The sequence below is a fragment of the Hypomesus nipponensis genome, chromosome 4, assembly GCF_054491055.1.
Source record: "Hypomesus nipponensis isolate SF chromosome 4, ASM5449105v1, whole genome shotgun sequence".
NCBI lineage: Eukaryota > Metazoa > Chordata > Actinopteri > Osmeriformes > Osmeridae > Hypomesus > Hypomesus nipponensis.
Window position 1 is genome coordinate 9,521,880 of NC_140364.1, and position 18,222 is coordinate 9,540,101.

The following is an 18,222-nucleotide window of genomic DNA, read 5'->3' on the forward strand; positions in this document are numbered from 1 at the left end:
ACTGGGAAGGGCGAGGGACAGACTGCCATGCACCAATTAGTCGAATCTGCACCCAACCCCTCTCCCCTTATCACCATGGTTACGGTGCTAAATCACATCTGTCCAAATCCACGACACCTACAGTCGCTCCCACCTTGTCACGAACACACACACACACACATGCATGCACACACACCAACACACAGCAGAAGTACGCAGCATGGAATAGGACAGCTGAAGGAGATAAGCACTATTTGCTCAAAACCAAGGCTTTGAACCGTCTCAGGGAACGCAAATCGAAAACCAGAAATAATCCCTATTTTCCTAGGAACAAAACCAAAACTGTTAGATAGGTTTTATGTTCTGGAACAGTCAAGTTTCTATGAACAATAATATCCATATGGTTAATACCATAATTATTCGTTCTTTGGTCTGTCTGTCTGTGACTTGATGGTCCAGAGAACAGGGTACGTATGAAATAGACATACTAGATAGATACAGCTATACTGCTTAAGACCCAAGAAAGTGAAGTCGACTGTGGAGTTGTTTGGATGAACATCTTGCACCCAAAAATGATATAACTCTGCATGTTGATCTGCACTAAGCGAGGGAATTGTGGATCTCTCGAGAACAGGCACTGCACTAGAACACTGAACAGCAGACGTTAATGATCCACATCTCACAGTCTCTCTTAACCCCACCCACACATACATTGTAGCTTATCCTTCTGTCTCTTCAGCATTGACTACCATATTCCATTAACACATGCTGGCTGCAGAGGAACAAACGCCCACACACACACACACACACACACACACACACACACACACACACACACACACACACACACACACACACACACACACACACACACACACACACACACACACACACACACAGGGAGCCTCCTTGTGGGTGCTGTAATTAGCAGCACAGTTAATTAGACACAGAGCTCAGAGTGATGAACTCTCCTGCTGAGCAACTTTCATGAAGCACTTCACCCGAGGAGACTAGGACTACAGCAGCACACGCACGCACGCACACACGCACAAACACACACACGCACAGACACTTCAACCTTCAATTGCACTTTATTCAGCGGTAAAGGTTTAGTGAAAACCGTGAAGAGGAATTGAATAATGATTGAATGACTCCTGTAAGATGAAGTCCCAGTAGTGAGAATGGAGATGAGGAGAGGACGCCTGAAGACTGCTGTCCCCAAGGATCTTTGTAGACATCTCCCTCCTTCTTTCTCTCATTCTCCCTCCCTCCCTCCCTCCCTCCCTCCCTCCCTCCCTCCCTCCCTCCCTCCCTCCCTCCCTCCCTCCCTCCCTCCCTCCCTCCCTCCCTCCCTCCCTCCCTCCCTCCCTCCCTCCCTCCCTCACTCCCTCACTCTGTCTCTGTCTTCTTCTCCCGCCCTCCCTCCTCCCCCTCCTCCTTCTCTCCCAATCTTCCTCCCTCTCTCCCTCACTCCCTGGCTCTGTCTTTCTCTCCCCTGCAGAGAGAAACTGATGACATTGCTCCGCTGCTGTCCATCATCCTCTCCTCCCTCGCCAGGACACCTCTCCTTCATCCGGGTGTGTGAGGACAGCTTCCCCTTGTCATTCCCTCCGACTCATCATTCAATTTCCCGTCTGTTGCAGGCACCGGGCGGATGGCCAAAGACGGGGGTGTGGCTCGTCTTCCATCAGCGTTCTTATTGGGTGGGGTGAAGGTAGAAGGTAGAAGGCGGGAGGTCGGTGGTCCCCAGAGATCCTGGACAGACGACAGTGAGCAGCAGAGCGCCACGCCCTTCCAAACCCCGCCTTCGATGCGAACAGCTGAGAGATGAATGGTTAATCGAGCCTGATGCGTTGACGGACAGGCTGGGAACAGACCCAGAGCCAGTCGGGAGGTTCTTTCTGCCAGTGGCACAACACTCCAAATGAATCGGGTGGGTTCTGTGATCATTAACAAAGCCACTGTCAAGATATTGCTGACGTGCAGCTTCCAGACACGATAGTTTGTCGTCCGGGCTGGCGCGACCTCAGTGGAGGCCTCTGCAGTAGTCACGCAGAGGAAAAGACAATGGGGGATGTCACTTTACTCAATAGTTGCTTTCGTGTAGGATAAAATGAGAACATTGAAATCCATATAGAGAATTGAGAAGCCTCGCTGTGGTCGGAGAGATACAACGCATCAGAAGGTCACCACAAAGACAATTAGCATGTAGCATTTTCCAAATGTCACGCTTTGTCCGGGAAAACAAACTCGCAGTCCACTGTGACATGAACAGATAAAAGACCCCACCCCCCACATGGCTATGCCACCACACACTCCATGTCACCTTTCAACCTCTCTCTCTGTCTACCCGGAGAGCGGGCTCATGTCTAGCTCTCTCCAGTCAAACACAAACACCACCTCCTTTGATAAGTGCATCAAACAGCCCTTTCCCTTGCCTTGAAAGGCATGCAAATACCCCTCCCTCTCTTCAAGCAGACAGGGAAAGTCGTATCAAAGGAGGCAGACTTGTGTAGGTTCACCTGTCGTTTTGTTTATGAATATAGGCGTCAGTTTACAAGAAGGAGGCTCAGGCAATGTGACTGCAGTCTATTTCATTACTCTCCTCTTCCTCCTCTTCTTACCTTCTCTCTACCTCCTTCTCGCTCCCTCTTTCTCGCTCCCTCTTTCTCTCTCCCTCTTTCTCTCTCCCTCTTTCTCTCTCCCTCCTTCTCTCTCCCTCCTTCTCTCCCTCCTTCTCTTCCTCCTTCTCTCCCTCCTTCTCTCCCTCCTTCTCTCCCCCTCCTTCCCTCCTCTGTCTGCTGTACGGCCAAGTTGCTTTAGGCACAGCTGAGCAGGAAGCGTGAGAGGAAGCCTAATTAAGACATGAACATGAAAACTTTTTACTGAACATTTCCAATGGTGTGAAATTTGCATAGCGGAGAAGTCTGAACTCCCATGGGAGTTGCTTGTCTCGCATTGCGTCTTAATTACCGCAGGTTTCTCATTTCCATCTTATGAAGACAAGAACTTTAAGAAGCACAGACAACAGATCTCTCACTATGTATACGCCTACAAACACAACATTAAGCAGGTTTTGGATCCTATTGAGGGCTAAACGGAAATAAAGAACATACTTTCTCTATATAATCATGCTATATAATGTGCCAATCTGTTGCTTGTTTTAGGTAGGATTATTCCCAGTATATTCATCCACTATGATTTCCTTTCAGTGAAAGGCCTTCAGACATCATCAAATAGTCCCAGGGGAGGCTGGAGGACCCCTTGTTCCTCACCTGGTTCCTTCCCTGGTTCCTACCCTGGTTCCTCTCCTGCTCACGCTGCAAACCTCCCCACTGCTCCTCAGCCTCGGGGGCCAAGAGAGGGGCTAAGTATCCTCGTCTCCAGCCATATTGACCCCCAGCTGAGAACATCAGAGGAAGCAAGGCATGAAGGATAAACAGTAATCAGCTACAAGCAGAGAGAGAGCAGAGACACCCTCAGGGTCTGGAGATCAGTGAACTAACTGAATGGCTTTCAGCATAAATCAACGCTGCTTTACGGTATAAGGTGCAGCATGTGCAGGTTGTATGCTCAGACACAGCTTAAACACTCACATACACAACCCCCCCCCCCCCCCCACCTCCCCAAAGCGCATACACACTCTCCAGCTATGATGGATGGATATCGCTTTCCTGGCTTGCGTACACAGACAGGCAGACAGGCATTCCAGATGAAAGAAGGCTGGCAGGCTCTCGTCCAATCACGTGTCTGCACCACCCCTTCCCAGAGGGGCAACTAAAGGGTAATCCAGTTCATTTACAGGATACAAACAGACTGTACAACCAAAATGGTTGTTTACTTGATTAAAAACCAATTTGCCTAGTCTCAGAGATAGACCTGTTTTAGACATGGTTTAGTCTTGGTGCCCTACTCACACTAGCTCTTTTGATGCTAGCTGCTCTACCGAAGCTAGAGGCTGAAGGCTAGAAGCAGCAGGACTCGACACTGTGATGCGGTGATACCACAGAACCACCGCTATCTCCGCTACGCTAACATTATCACAAAGAGGCTGGCTTGGTAAACTGATAGCCACAATGTTAGCAGAACATGGCCGACTAACGCTATCTAATCCCATTTTTTCCAGAGCCTAGATCCATTGCAGTATAGATTGCATTCTGGGGGGGGGGGGGGATCACAGGGCTTACTGGCTGGATGGTCGGCAGTCTATCTGTTTCTAGGCAGTGCTGGAGCTAGTAAATGAATATAGATTCACTTTGCTGACCAAGGGAGTCTGCTCAGACCCCATTAGGAGCTGTGATGGAGTGGGTTTGTGTGTGGGTTTGTATGTGTGTGTATAAGAGAGATATTGAGAGAGCAAGAGAGACAGACTTTTTTTTGGGAGGGGGGGGGGGTTGTGTGTATGTGCGTACCTAAATGTTTGTTTGTATGTGTGTGAGTGTGTGTGTGCTGAATTGATTAGGTCCATTCCTGGAATGGTTCTGGCCTTTCCGAGGAGAGGAAAGGAGAGAGTTTACTTAGAGCACCGAATCACATTATCGAAAAAGGAGGAGGGAGGACAGAGAGGAGAAGACATAAAGTGAAGCCTGGAAAGGGAGAGAGGGGTTAGCAAAGGCATACATTAAGGGATAAGCAGAGTGAGGTAGGATCTGGTTTCTGTCATCTTCACCACGGGAGGTCAAGTGTACGTGTTTGTGTGAGTGAGTGTGTGTGTGAGTGTGAGTGTAAGTGTGAGTGTGTGTTTGTGTGTGTGTGTGTGAGTGTGTGTGGAAACGGTTGACAACTAGAAGACAGCTGAAAACACAGGGACGGGCAGACAGGTCACAGGTTGGGCAGGAAAGTAACACGAGCTGGGGCACACGTGTATGTGTGTGTGTGTGTGTGTGTGTGCGTGTGTGTGTGTGTAGGGCCCAAAGGTATTGGGTGAAGGAGTAATAGTGACACCAGATGCCAACATGACTAGCTTTGGCAGTAGTATTATGGGATATCAGAGAGCAGGACGACACATGGATTTCACTCAGCTATGAATACACTGTTACAGTAGTCTGCTGTACAAGAAGAATAAGCAAGGTCAAAACTGAGGTCTGGTTCTGGGCTTCACTGTAAGGGCAAAGGTCACAGGGTACCCTAGGGAAGGTTGGCAAGGAAGCCCGGCCAAAGATGTGATTTAGCAAACAGCTGAACTGAAGAAATATGTGGCCTAGTATAAGCGCACTTACTAGAAGGTATTGTACACAGTGTGAGGAAAGAAATGTGTACAGGGTAGTTGACAATGCAGAGGTGTGAAGTGTAAGTCTGCAGTATAGGATATGGGACGGCGCCTTATACTGTCTGTTGAGTTGAGTGTTGTTGTGGCAGTGCTAGAGCGCTAAACTCTATACCTGCATGTAGTCATTTTGAGAGCCAGCAGCTGGTAGTGCAGTCCAGTCTCCTCTCATTCATCATAGGTGTCAAGGATGGAGGCAGGGGACCCGTTGGAACACACACACACACACACACACTTATGTGCCGGTTGTGCACACACACCTTCTGTACACGGTTGACTCCTATTCACACACTCTCAAGCGCAGAAACACGCTCGCACACACCTCCTTGGAGGCGTGAGACAGGGGATGGTTGAGAACAAAATGAGCTCGGCACCACGGCTATCATTAAGTAAGAGTTCACCAGCAGAACTGCTCATGACTAATTCATCATGCTGAATCCTATTCTTTATTTGGCCGGCGGTGCAAAACCCTCTTATCTGGGCCAGGGAGAGCTTTGTCTGGGTCTGAAACTCACTCTCACACCCCATACAAGTCTGCCTAGGTGGGGACAATATGGTGTGTGTGTGTGTGTGTGGGGGGGGGGGGGACTGTCAGATTGATGGTGGCGTGTTAGAATGTAGGGTGGAAGCAAGTCTAGCAGTCTCCTACAGAAACTAGCCGTTACAGTGTACAGTGCTGACATCAACATTAGCAGGATGATATGGTTTGATAAGAAATATTGTCTGGAGAGCAATACACCCCCCTCCTTATTTGAATCCCAATTTAACCCAAATACCCCACTGTATATTAATGAACGGGTGGTGGTGGTGGGAAGAAGCCTTTGAGGCCTTTGAACTATAAAGAGGGAGGGATTATCACGGCCTGTCAATCACTATCTCTCGAACCCTTCACTCCCCCACATGAGAGATTTCCTCGCCCCACTTCAAAAGAGGTACGAAACGAAAACACCATCTACGGTTAACTCCTTTGCCTTTTTATGATGCATGCAGCCTCTACAAGTTTATCTACCAATTCGCCTGTGTGATAGCACAACCTGAAAAAGACTTGGACTGCATTTACAAAAATAATGACTATATTGTATATAGCATCTTCACCTACACACTATCCTGCCCAGTGTTTTCTTCATATGAACTCATTTCAGAACTGTATGATTGAGATTGAAGTGTGAGATCTCAACACAGGGGGGTTTTGGGGTCAAGTGCAGCCAATCAAAATCAAGTAAACAAGACAGAGATGTGGGGGGGTGGATTATATATCTTAGCAACAGAAGGCAAGGGTACCACCCTCCACCCCCCTCACACACTCCCTCTCCCTAGTCTAGGTCTCTCTTTATCCAAGGTCTCTCTCTCTCACACTCTCTCCCTCCCCACTCCATATTGTCGGAGTCTTTCCGCTCCAGTTCACATGCACAAAAGCCAGCAAAGACGCCAGGGGCTTTTCCCGCCATGATCGCCGTGGCGATGGCTGGGCTGGATAAAAGGTCCGATTAGGGTTCTGAATGGGCCCCCATTAAGAGGGACATCCACACTAGTGAGGCGGGGGTCAGCAGGGGTCGACATGGGCCCCAGGGCCAAACAGATCCTCTTCAGAAACCTGAGAGGCACCTGATGGTTCTGGACCTCCCCCTCAATATGGGGAACTGTCTAGGAGGGTCGATGGAGAAACTGCCCCCTGCCCCTGTCAATCTCCCAAGCTCAACAACCACACCAGGCTCACTGTCAGCCACTAGCTCTGTTAGTGTGGGGTGCGTCTGCTGCAGTCGTTTGAAAGGTTCCACCTCCAAGTGCCCACAGCCTGTCTGGCCGGTCTGGTGTGCTGCCGGTCGATCTGTGTGTGTTTGCAAAGCTCATACTGGTCCTTGAGCATGACGGGGGATAAATGGAAAATGCATGCAGGTTCTCAGGTGTGTGAATGGGACTTGGAATCCGCCCTCCCACCAAGCACCCGCCTTCCCTACTGTCAACACCAGCTGGGTTTGAACCTGCTTATCAACCCCCAGAACCTGCTTATCAACAAGGTTGGATCGACGAGTAGCCAGACATAACAGACAGGCTCCTCCAGCCCAGGGCCAGCAGGCAGGGGGCGCTAGAGGGAGAGGTCAGCGGCACACGACAGCCCTCCCTGTGGAGTAGGATGACATGGAGACCGGCTTGACTCCTGTGTAGGGAACCTTTCCTTTCCTAACCTCTGGCATGCCACTGGCTGTCTGGTGAAATGCAGTGTGTGTGTGAGTGTCTGTCTGCTCCCACATGCATGAGTAGATGCATCAGTGTGCCAAGTGTGTGTGTGTTTGTTTGTGTGTGATGTTGTGTGTATGTGATTGTGTGCGTGTGTCTATTGTCAACACAACGTTGCTGTCAAATATGTTTAATGCTTATGGATGGTTATGGGAGCGGTGGTTATGAAAAATGCAGAAGTATGAGAGAGAGGTATGTTAAGAGGACAAGTTCACTGAGAGACAACAGGCATGCTTGCAGACAGAGACTGAGGAGGGAGTAGGGAGATTTGGGAGGAAGAAGGGAGAGAGGGATGTGGAGAGAAAGCAGAGAAGAAAAGGGGGAATATTGGATGGGGATGGAATTAGAAGAGGGAGGAATCCAAAATCAGAAAACAGTTGGAAAGGAAAGGCAAAAAGAGGGTGGATGAACAAAGAGAGAGAGAGAGAGAGAGAGAGAGAGAGAGAGAGAGAGAGAGAGAGAGAGAGAGAGAGAGAGAGACAGACAGACAGACAGACAGACAGACAGAAAGAAAGAAAAACATGGGAAGAGGACAAAGAGAATATAAAACGCATGAGAGAGAAAGATGAGAACTTCTTTCTCTTCTTCCAAACAGAAGAGAAGGTTCTAGAGAGAGCTTCAGGCCAACACACACACCACAGCCTCCACACTACTCTGCTATGCTACTCCACAGGCCCTAATTACACTTGGGTGGAGCCCTTCTGATTGGGCCTGCCAACATCTGAACACACAAACACACACATGACTATAGGGCATTCAGACCACACGTTATGTTATGACATATCTTAGATATGTATTCATGTTGCTGACCCTTAAACCTTTTTAGAAATGTATATATAGTCTAAACTATATACAGATACTGTGAAAAAAACAATATGCTAATCCCTCTCTTCTGTATTGCCCTTCAGGAGTATTCAGCAAGAGAAAATATGAGTGTCCTCTCCTGCTTCAGCCTTCAGTTTCTATCTCTCTTTCAATCTCTATCCCTCGTTCCTGGAGTCCATGAATAACTACTGCTCCTGGTGCTGCTGCTGAAGCAACTCTGTGCAATCAAGCTCCCCAGTCTGTCCCCATGTGTGTGTGTGTGTGTGCGTGTGCGTGTGCGCGTGTGTGTGAAAAAGAGGGTGAGAGTGTGTGTGTGGTGTGTCCTATTTCCTCTCCTCCCTTTTCACACGCTAGCTCATTTACATTCGCTGTACAAAGCAGGATTTTCTTCCTTGTCTGAGAGAATCCGCTAAAAAGTGAGTGAAACTAGGCCATTAGGCTGCAGTGCAGCCTCTTGCTCGCCTCAAGTATCCCTTCTCCCCCTCCCTCCCTCCCTCCCTCCCTCCCTCCCTCCCTCCCTCCCTCCCTCCCTCCCTCCCTCCCTCCCTCCCTCCCTCCCTCCCTCCCTCCCTCCCTCCCTCCCTCCCTCCCTCCCTCCCCCTTTCACTGCTCGAGGTACCCCTTGTCTCTCTTTCCTTCTCCCAATTTTGCTTGAAATTTTTCCCTCTCTTTTTCTCCTCTGCATGCCTCAGGTGCCCTGCTCCTCCTCCTCTCTCCTCTCCTTCTGTTTTTTCTCGTTCTGTCCATCTCTATACAGCTTTGAACCATCCATGCTTGTTGTAGGACCTCTGTCGTGGTTAACCCCTTTTTTCTCTCTCACTCTTTCTTTCTCACCCCCACACCCATCTTTCTCCTGTTTGGTCTTCTTTGATCTATCTTGTATCATTCATCCTCTCTCTCTCTCTCTCTCTCTCTCTCTCTCTCTCTCTCTCTGCATCCTCCCCCCACCTTTGTGTCCTCGCCCAGGTCCTCCAGGGCTAATCTGCTGGTGGACCAGATGCAGCACTCCTTAACCTGGGTCAACCTGCTAAGATGCAGCCCGCTTCAGCCGGCCAGGGGGAAAGAGAGGAGGGAAGACTGACAAGGTCGAGAAAGGGAGCGAGAGGAGGAGAGGGAGCGATGGTGAGGGGGTGGTGGAGGGGGGAGGTTAGAAGCTGAGGGACAAGAAGACAGATGGGGCAGAGAAGAGGACTGTCACTTAGCTAACGCTGGCTCTAACCTTGTTTGGTGAAACCTTGCTCCATGCTCAGTTTATTGTCATGCTTTCTGCTCTTCATTCATCCTCCCCTGCTGCTGCCTCTCATATTATCCCTTAAATCCCCTGCTCTCACCTCCTGAGGCTCAGTGAGAGAGACACAGAGAGCGAGAGAGGGAGAGAGAGAGAGAGAGGTAGAGAGAGGTAGAGAGAGGTAGAGAGACAGAGTGAGGTAGAGAGAGAGGTAGAGAGAGAGAGGTAGAGAGAGAGGTCACCGTAACACAGCCCTACACCTCCCTCCCTCCACACCTCCCTCTCCAAGGCCAAAATCCCTATTTGCACCACACAGAGAGAACCCGCCATTTATTACAACAAGGAGAATCTGTCTTTTTCTCTTTTCTTTTACACGGCTGCTGCTGTCTCAAGGGACACCCCGCTCCCTCCCACCCCCCTTCACACCCTGCCCACCTTCAATTCCATAGCCTAATGTCCTATACGAGAACCCCTCCCCCCCCTCCCCCAGCCCCTGCCCACCGTGGTGTATGTGTGGAATAAATGAGCTCATTCATACAGTGTTGAGAGGGACTTAGCTCCAGTCCTCCCCTTCCTCACCTTCACCACCAACCCAATGTAAACAAACCCCAAAGGAACTTCAGCCAATCAGCTAGCTAGCTAGCCATGTTCAAATTATAGCTAACTATAACTGTTGAAAGTCCGGTCCACCACTCCCCTTCTCTTCCACTTTCCTTCTTACTATTCTATCTCTTCCTTTAGTATGAATCCCAGGTTCAGTATATATTTCAGTGCGTCAACATCAGGAACTAGAGATAACGTGATTTAAAAGACCTGTAAGAACTGTAAACACCGTGGATAAAACATGTATACACACCACCATAGCTATAAACACCAGCAAGTTGTATAAATACTATTGAGAGAGAGATTGAGAGGGAGAAAAAGAGAAAAGAGAGAAAGCAAGAAAGATAACAAATCTCACAGAGAGAAAGTCATAAAATCTCATGAAAGCTTGTGAGAAAACCAATAAATAGGTCATGTAAGTATTAAATGTGACCAGTAAAAACCACTAACCCACAGTGTAGCCTGTTCTAGGTTCAAACTTCCCCCCCATATCCCCACCCTCACCCTGGCGTTACCTCTCATATTCCAGGTTGTCATGGTCGCACCGTGCATCTTTGTGCTTCTCCCAGTCCTTGCCGTGGCGACACGTTGTCAGGGAGACAATGTCCTTCCCATTGTGGATGTGATGGAGGGCGTTCCGGGTGTCCGAGCCGATGCCCGTCAAATATCGCTTCCCCTTGAACATCAGCAGGTATTTCCTCCTAGGGGGGACAGAGTTCCGGACGAGCCAGCCCCGGTCCCCACCCTTCTGGGGGTGCTCCTTGGAGAACAGGGGGATGGACACGTCGAAGCCAGGCCTGAAGTGCTCCGTGTTGAGGCTGGCCTTGGCCAGGATGGCTTGGCCCATGTTGAAGCCCAAGTCCTCTGTATAATTGGGCCATGTGCCCGAATACAGGTTGAAGACCAGATGGTTACGCCCGTCGTTCCACAGCGGGTAACCACGGATGCGCTCATCCATGTTGGGCACAAACTGGCCCGAGAGCTGGTCGCGGTCCAGAGTGTCTATCCCCAGCACGAACAAGCACGCCTCGCGGGGGTCTGTGGTGTAGTACCGTGACTCGCCTATAGAGGTCAAGATTTTGCGGTAGCTCTCCGACACACGCTCGCCTTTTTCTGACGGGTACACATAGACCCGGAAGCCGTCCCGGCCTCTGCGCCGGCAGCGGGAGAAGTCAAAGCAAGTCTCCATGCGACAGCGGCTGTCCTTATAGATGCCCGTCCAGGACTGCCGCCTCTGCCGGGGGGACTCACCCGAGCCAGGCCCAGTCTGGAGCTCCTCCAGGTGGGCATAGCGGGGCAGCAGCGCCCGGTCGCTCCAGGTGGGCCAGGGCCGCACCACCTCACCCCGGTGGCGGGTCAGAAAGCGCAGGAGACGTGACCCGATGCCCCCGCCCCCCCAGTAGAAGAGGAGGAACCAGCAGCACGCACAGAGGGCCAGCAGCACATACTTCTTCCTGGCCTGCATGGAGTCGCACTGTCTCGCCTTCTATCTTTCTCTCTCGCTCTCTGTCTCTCTCGCTCCCTCGATTCCCTGGCTCTGCCCCTCAGCAATGAGCCTCACAGGGGTGGGGGTGGTTGGAGGTCTAGCAGGGGGGGTCCAGGGGAAAGCAGTGCGCTAACTTGGAAACCAGCACTGCTGACTCCAAGTCTGGTCCGGTGGAATCACCCATGGAGGAGAAACGAAGAGATGCAGAATCCACTCTCTCGTCTCTCGCTCGCTCTCTTATCCTCTCCCTCTCTCTCGTCGTCTCCTCTCTCAGAATGGTGTGTTTTCACCCCCTCTCTGCAACGTGTGTGTGTGTTTCTGACCAGCTCTGAGGATGATGAAGGGCGATTTCTCCTCTCGCAGTGGCCCCTCCCACCTCATGGCGCCCTGTGCTGTCTCCGGGGTCTCTCCTGGGGAGATAAACAAACAAGATCACAGCTCAGTACACAATCTAACTGCCAGGGCATCACACACACACAAACTTGCAACCAGAACCTCAAAACCACACACACATACACAGTCATAAAATTATGTCTCAAGTGATTCAACAACACCCTCTTATAAAACAAACATCTTACGCATAGGATACACCCTCATACTGCATGAGGTCCCCACACTAATTTCAAAACATGCATTTTCAAGCCTATCCAATCAGCGGCCTATTTACTACGTACATACAATACACTCAGCAGTGTAAAGGCAGAGTTGAGGACAGTGCTGCCCACTGTTACTCAGAATCTTATTTTCTTGTGAAGGAAAACCCTCCTTCCAGTTCTACCAACCACACACATCCTTTGAAAACATCTTGGCAATATACAAAAAATAAACTTTCTTTACCACATCAGCGTTGATTAATCTTTCACATTGTTTGAGTGTTTGTGGTTTAGATATACAGTGCCACTGATATCCAGTTCTGGAAGCCTGTTTGGGTTTAATATGCCAGGCATGCACAGGGCCAAGATATTATCATTCACTTCAAGCTCCGCTTTAAAAGCACCAGAAACAGTGGAGGAGTAAATAGGGGAGAGTTTAGTTAAAGAAAGGAAGTACAAGAAAACACAGGCACCTTTTAGTGTGTGTGTGTGTGTGTGTATGTGTGTGTGTGTGTGACAACCGTTAACCTTGAGAGAAAAACATAGCAGGGCTTTCTATTAGGTTTGAAAACATACAATTTTCAACCCAGCGAGTGTGCCAAGCATCTACCACAACTGCCATGTCTGGAGTGTGTGTGTGTGTGTGTGTGTGTGTGTGTGAGTGTGTGTGAGTGTGCTCACACAGAACACCTCACAGTGAAGGCCAGTGTTCACCCTGCCAGCCGCCACACAAAGGCAGCTTTCAGGTCTCACCTGCCCTCCTTCACTGTATCCCTCCTCTCCTCCAGGATACCTCTCCTTCAAATTCCTATACCTTTTCCTCCCTCTATCCTTCTCTCCATTCCTCTCTCCTCTCCTTCCACTTACACATGGCATCAGCCGCCTGTGGGCATGCTACCCAGCACCGGACAGGTGATAGAGGTCGATAACGACTTAGGTCCAGTGAGGTTTCTTACTGTCGAATGGACTTCTGATTTGAACGGATAGGACACTGGAGCTAAACATTGATTTTTTTCAATAAATGCGTGTCCAGGAACGCAGACACAGTCCACGGTTCTCAGGATTCCCTGTGCTGTGTATCTGTGGGGAGTTTTGTGTTTCACTATTGTGTGCTCATCTGTGAGTGAGTGAGTGAGAGACAGAGAGACAGAGAAAGAGACAGAGAGACAGAGAAAGAGGCCAATATTGTGTGAGTGAGTTTGTGTGTGTGTGTGTGTGTGCGCAGAGTTTAGCCAATGACAATCTGTCAGTGTACAGTGGGGGTTCCGGTCGTTTCTTAGGCCTGAGAGAGGACTCAGGGCTTGAAGCAGGCAAAGTTGTAAGAGAGAAACAGACATGAGGGATCCCATTACAAAGCCCTCTCATCTATAATGCAGCAGATGCCTTAGTTAAGACATTGATTTTCCCTTCTGCATTTCTCTCTGCTTTATATCCCCTGTCGTTGGGCAGGAGTAAAACTCAGAGTTCTTCAAGTCACGCCCCTGTCGAAAACATCTATCCTGCTAGACAGCAGCGCCAGCCCGGGAGGAATCCTGCCAATGTGATTGGTTGTTTCACATCCCAGATAACACTACGGGATAATGATGGGGAGGATGAGGACACCACAATGGAGGGTAATAATGATTATGGTAATGATGATCATGACCAACATACCTAATTTCCCTATTATACTATATAATTAACCCCCCCCCCTGAAAAAAATAAATATATATACAATTTGCTGCCATCAGCATATATGTTTGCCAAGTCAACACTGCTTATTACAACAACAACCTCAACAACAACCATAATCACATCCCAGTCCACTTGCTAGCTGACTGTGCTGTGGCAGCTAAAAACATCAGGCAGAGCATTAGCAACCATTAGCACCAGTGGCACTAATGAATGTAGGCCAGTGCAGCACTAGCAGGGCATGTCTGGACTTGGCTCAGCTGTACAGTAGCTGCAGCCATGGAGCTGACAGGGGGTGGAGAGATGTGGAGGGAGGGTGCACTCCTTTGTCACTGGGCCCATGATTGATCCTCATTGCAGGGCCCTATAGCTCTAGCAAAGCCACAGGGCCTTCAGAACCGCCTGCCGAGGGAAGGAGGGAGGAGTTCAGCTCGAGGTGAAGAGAAGGGTTGCTGAAGCTTGATGATGCCTTTTTTGGGTACATCCCCTTTTAAAAAGTATCCTCCTTCTCAAGTTATCCTTTATCTGACATAAATGAGTGGCTCAGGTGTAGCTAGACACATGACGACAAAACGGGTTTCCACCTATCTACCTGGATCTCTCCAATCACTTATCTGGATCTCTCCAGATAAGGGAGCATCACACTTCAGGAAAAGGAAGTGGAGTTCATTGTATTTGCCCATTGGTTGAGGTAAGAGGAGAGTATGAAGAGCTAGAAAGAGGGCCAGCACCGGCTCTACACATCAGCCGAGTCTCGTACAGTATGATTTGTTAGCCTAAAACAGAAGAGGGCCTTTTGGGACAGAGTTTGATATAAGAGGGGAGCATTGTATAGTATAGACTCCATTCCACGCTCCAAAACCGCAGACTCAGCCTTCGTAACTTTAACACAAGGGAAGTGGTGGGATTAACTAACGAGCTGACGTCTCCTCCCCCGGGCCTCCACAACGTCCCAGCAGCCCCGGGCCAGTCGGTTCGCAGGCTGTGTGGGTGACAGCTGGACGGACATCTCATTCCTCCTTCTCCTCCTCTACTGCCCGCTATTCCCACCGGACGACAGCCTCCTCCAGCCATCAAGCAACCGAAAAAAGACATGACTTGAGATTGGATTCTGTTTACAACAGTAGCCGCAGAGGAGGGTATCTGGGGGAAGGAGCTAGGGAAGGAGAGGGTGGGAAGGGGGATTTATGCAGGGCAGGCATTGAAAATGAAATAAGCCTGCCTGTTACTCTGAGGGAGAAGTCATTTCCTCAGTGTAGAGAAGAGGCTCTATTATGTCTGCTATGATTTGCGTAGGTATATAAAACAGCCCTTAAACCGACACTGGATCATCGGCTGACTGCAGGAAATAACATTGCGCCCTTTTTTCTCTCTGTCTGCCTGTCGGAGCAGGATGGACACAAACTAAAAAGAAGTATACCAACACACAACTGCAAAGCCAAAATGACAATCACTGCAGGGACGGGCTGGCTTGTGCCGTTGCCATTGAGTGGGCTGTGTGTGTGTGTGTGTGTGTGTGTTCTGGCTGGGCTAAAGCTGGATACACATGTTATAGTCCAGTCAAATGAAGTGTTACTCAACATAAACAAATCTTGTGGTGAGGTGCAAAGTCAGGTCAAACTTAAATTAAATCCCAGACTCTGTCATTACAGGCCAGAGAGCCATGACAAGCTGTACACTCCAGGGCAGTCCTCTCCTAGCCTCTCTGCACACAGTGTCTATGTGGCAAGCTGTGTGACAGACATACATGTGTGTTGGCTGTTTTTGTGGTCAACCTGTGTGTATTTGTGTGTGTATGTACTGTTCGTGTGTGCGCAGAAGTTGACCTGACCATGAATGACCAGGAATGATGATGGTTAGAACTGTTGTGGATGTTTCGCCGTGTGTCATATCAGTCTGTCTTGTGCAGATCTTTAAATACCAAAAGGGCTTTGGAGGAAACAGGAACGGACAAACAACGCCCATGACTTAACCAGCCGTAAAAGCTTACCGTCCATACTCCTACGTGATCTGAAACACATCTACTTTAGTTAATTGCTTTACATTTGGTTCTCACCCCCTTTGTGCAAGACAGAATGAATACAGTGAATTAGTCTCTTTCTGAACAATGAAAAAATGCATCCTCCCTTCCTTCAGCTTGGGTTGAAAACAGACCTCGAAAAAAAGAACAATGACCATAAACCCTAATCAAGCCATGGTATTTTTACAAGGCATTGTGTTGTAATTAGCTGTACAAACTATACAAATAACAGATTTTTTTTTTTTTTATGAAACCACAACAGTGTGTTTGGTCTGCCTTATAGGACTGTGACACGGTTAATAAGATGTTTACCTCGAGCCTAATGAATGCCCCGCAACCCTTCAACCTCCCCCTGCACTTCACTTCCAAACACAGGATAATTACAACTGGGCTTGATTAATTATGTCTCAACAATATGCTGCTCTCTCTCCAACGCCACCAGGGCTAATTAGCCAATGAAAAAGAGGGGTTGGAACCATCATCAGCGGATGGATGTGCATTGGCCAGGCTGGCCGCTGCAGAGGATCCGCTGAACTGGAAAGATGTGGGGCAGCGTGCTGGTATCAACTTGGCCCTCCAGACAGGAGATATCAGCGGCAGATCCAGGAGGATAACATTATTTTGTCAGGATCTTAACTCGTGTTAATCCAAAACGGATGGAAGTCACACTCCAATCAGTTACAGGTTATGTTCATTTGAGCACCATGATTTAACATTACTGGTGACAAAGAGGTGTATGACACACCCTCTTATTTGATCAATTAGTTGCATGGGTAAAAGCATATGCTAAATGCTAAACGACTATATGTAAGAGTTTTTTTTTTTTTTTTTACTTATATTGTACACTTATATGGTGCTTTGGGCCTGATAGCATGGTGCAGGACTGGTATATCTGGTTTCAATGTATATTGTAGGCTACCTGTGCATCTCTTTCATCACTCTGCTTCTGTCTGATTTCACTCATCTGTCTATCTGCCCCTTCACTCTAGAAATCGAATATCAATTGTGACATGCTCTAAATGAGCTATCCTTCCTCATCTCTGCCACAGGCAGTGGAGAATTATACCCGCTCAGCCCAGTGGGGAATATCATTGGCAATGAGTACTTTTTAGGGGAGATTTGCATATAAACTGGGGAAAAGGACATTGAAACAGGGTCACTTGACAGATGATCTTTGATGTGCCAAGGATTTAATTAAGACCCTTGGTCATGAATACACATGAGGATTTTAAGTTAAATTTAGTGAGACTGCATTCAATTAGATTAGAAAAAGATCATGATATCAGATGCTCTCTGAAATAAACAGGACATACATAAATTAGGTAGGCCAATTTAAAATGGTCTAGCCCTCCATAATAAACAAGAATGTGTTCAATAACAGGGCTACCTGTTACAGTTAGATAAAGAGCCTTATATTGAAAACAGACTGGTATAGCCCATCAGTAATCAATTTACGTTATCAATCACGTTAGACACTGAAATTAGTTGAAAGAGTGGCACAATTACAGGTCCACGGAACTGTTTCATACCTCGCTGCTTATTGCGATCCTTGTTAACAGTGGCACGTTTTCATTGCATACTGAACCGTTCAGGCGTGCTTCCCAGGGAGTAAACGAGAGTCCGTGGCCGGTAGTATTAGCAAAGGCATCTACTTCTGTGTCGTCGGAGGTCGGTCCAGTTTACAAGCTCCATAACATGATTGAGTTACAAGACTGACACGCGCACAGGCACTAGGCGCGTCCATAAAAATAATCGCACAGAGGCGTTCTCCCCGCCCCTTGTCTACTCTCTAAATTTCCCAGTTCTCTCTCTCTCCCTCTCCGTCTCTCTATCACGCTCACTCTCTTAGCAGAGGCTATAATTTTACCTGAAGGCAAATCAACCGCACTATTTATATTTCTGAAGCAGGAAAATTGATAGGCTCGTATTCCATCGGCTCTCGTGTTCTTGAAATCTGAACGACGCGCCAAAAGCAATTTGCCTGTCTCCGGTTCACGACAAGTGTCTCTGCTCATATAATGAAATAATATCTGCCATTGTCAGCGCGTGTGTGACGAGGGCGTCATCTATGTACCAACCATACAAAGAAGGACGCAGCCTGTAGCTGACTGACTCTCAGAGAAACACATTTGTAAACATTCTCTTCAGTCAGTCATTTGTGCGATATGTCCGCCTTAGAGAGCCAACATAACCGAGGGGTTAATCATCCAGCTCAGATATGCAATTTCTTGTTTAACATGTATTTTGAACAGTAGATATAGTATACTATTGCCTTGTGCCTTTGCACACAACAATTTAGGCTGGATCTATGAG

General features: G+C 48.5%; 1 protein-coding gene across 1 annotated transcript in view; it reads right to left on the reverse strand.

Moving 5' to 3' along the window:
- ext1c (exostoses (multiple) 1c) overlaps positions 1–17,716 on the reverse strand; it is a 34,905-nt gene extending 17,189 nt beyond the window's left edge. Inside the window, exons 1-2 of the mRNA XM_084696288.1 lie at positions 17,439–17,716; positions 10,655–12,035 (exon numbers count right to left, since the gene is read on the reverse strand). Of these exons, the coding sequence (XP_084552414.1) occupies positions 10,655–11,604 (950 nt within the window). The 5' untranslated portion in view covers positions 11,605–12,035; positions 17,439–17,716. The remainder of the gene's footprint in view (positions 1–10,654; positions 12,036–17,438) is intronic.
- Between the last annotated feature and the right edge of the window lie 506 nt (positions 17,717–18,222).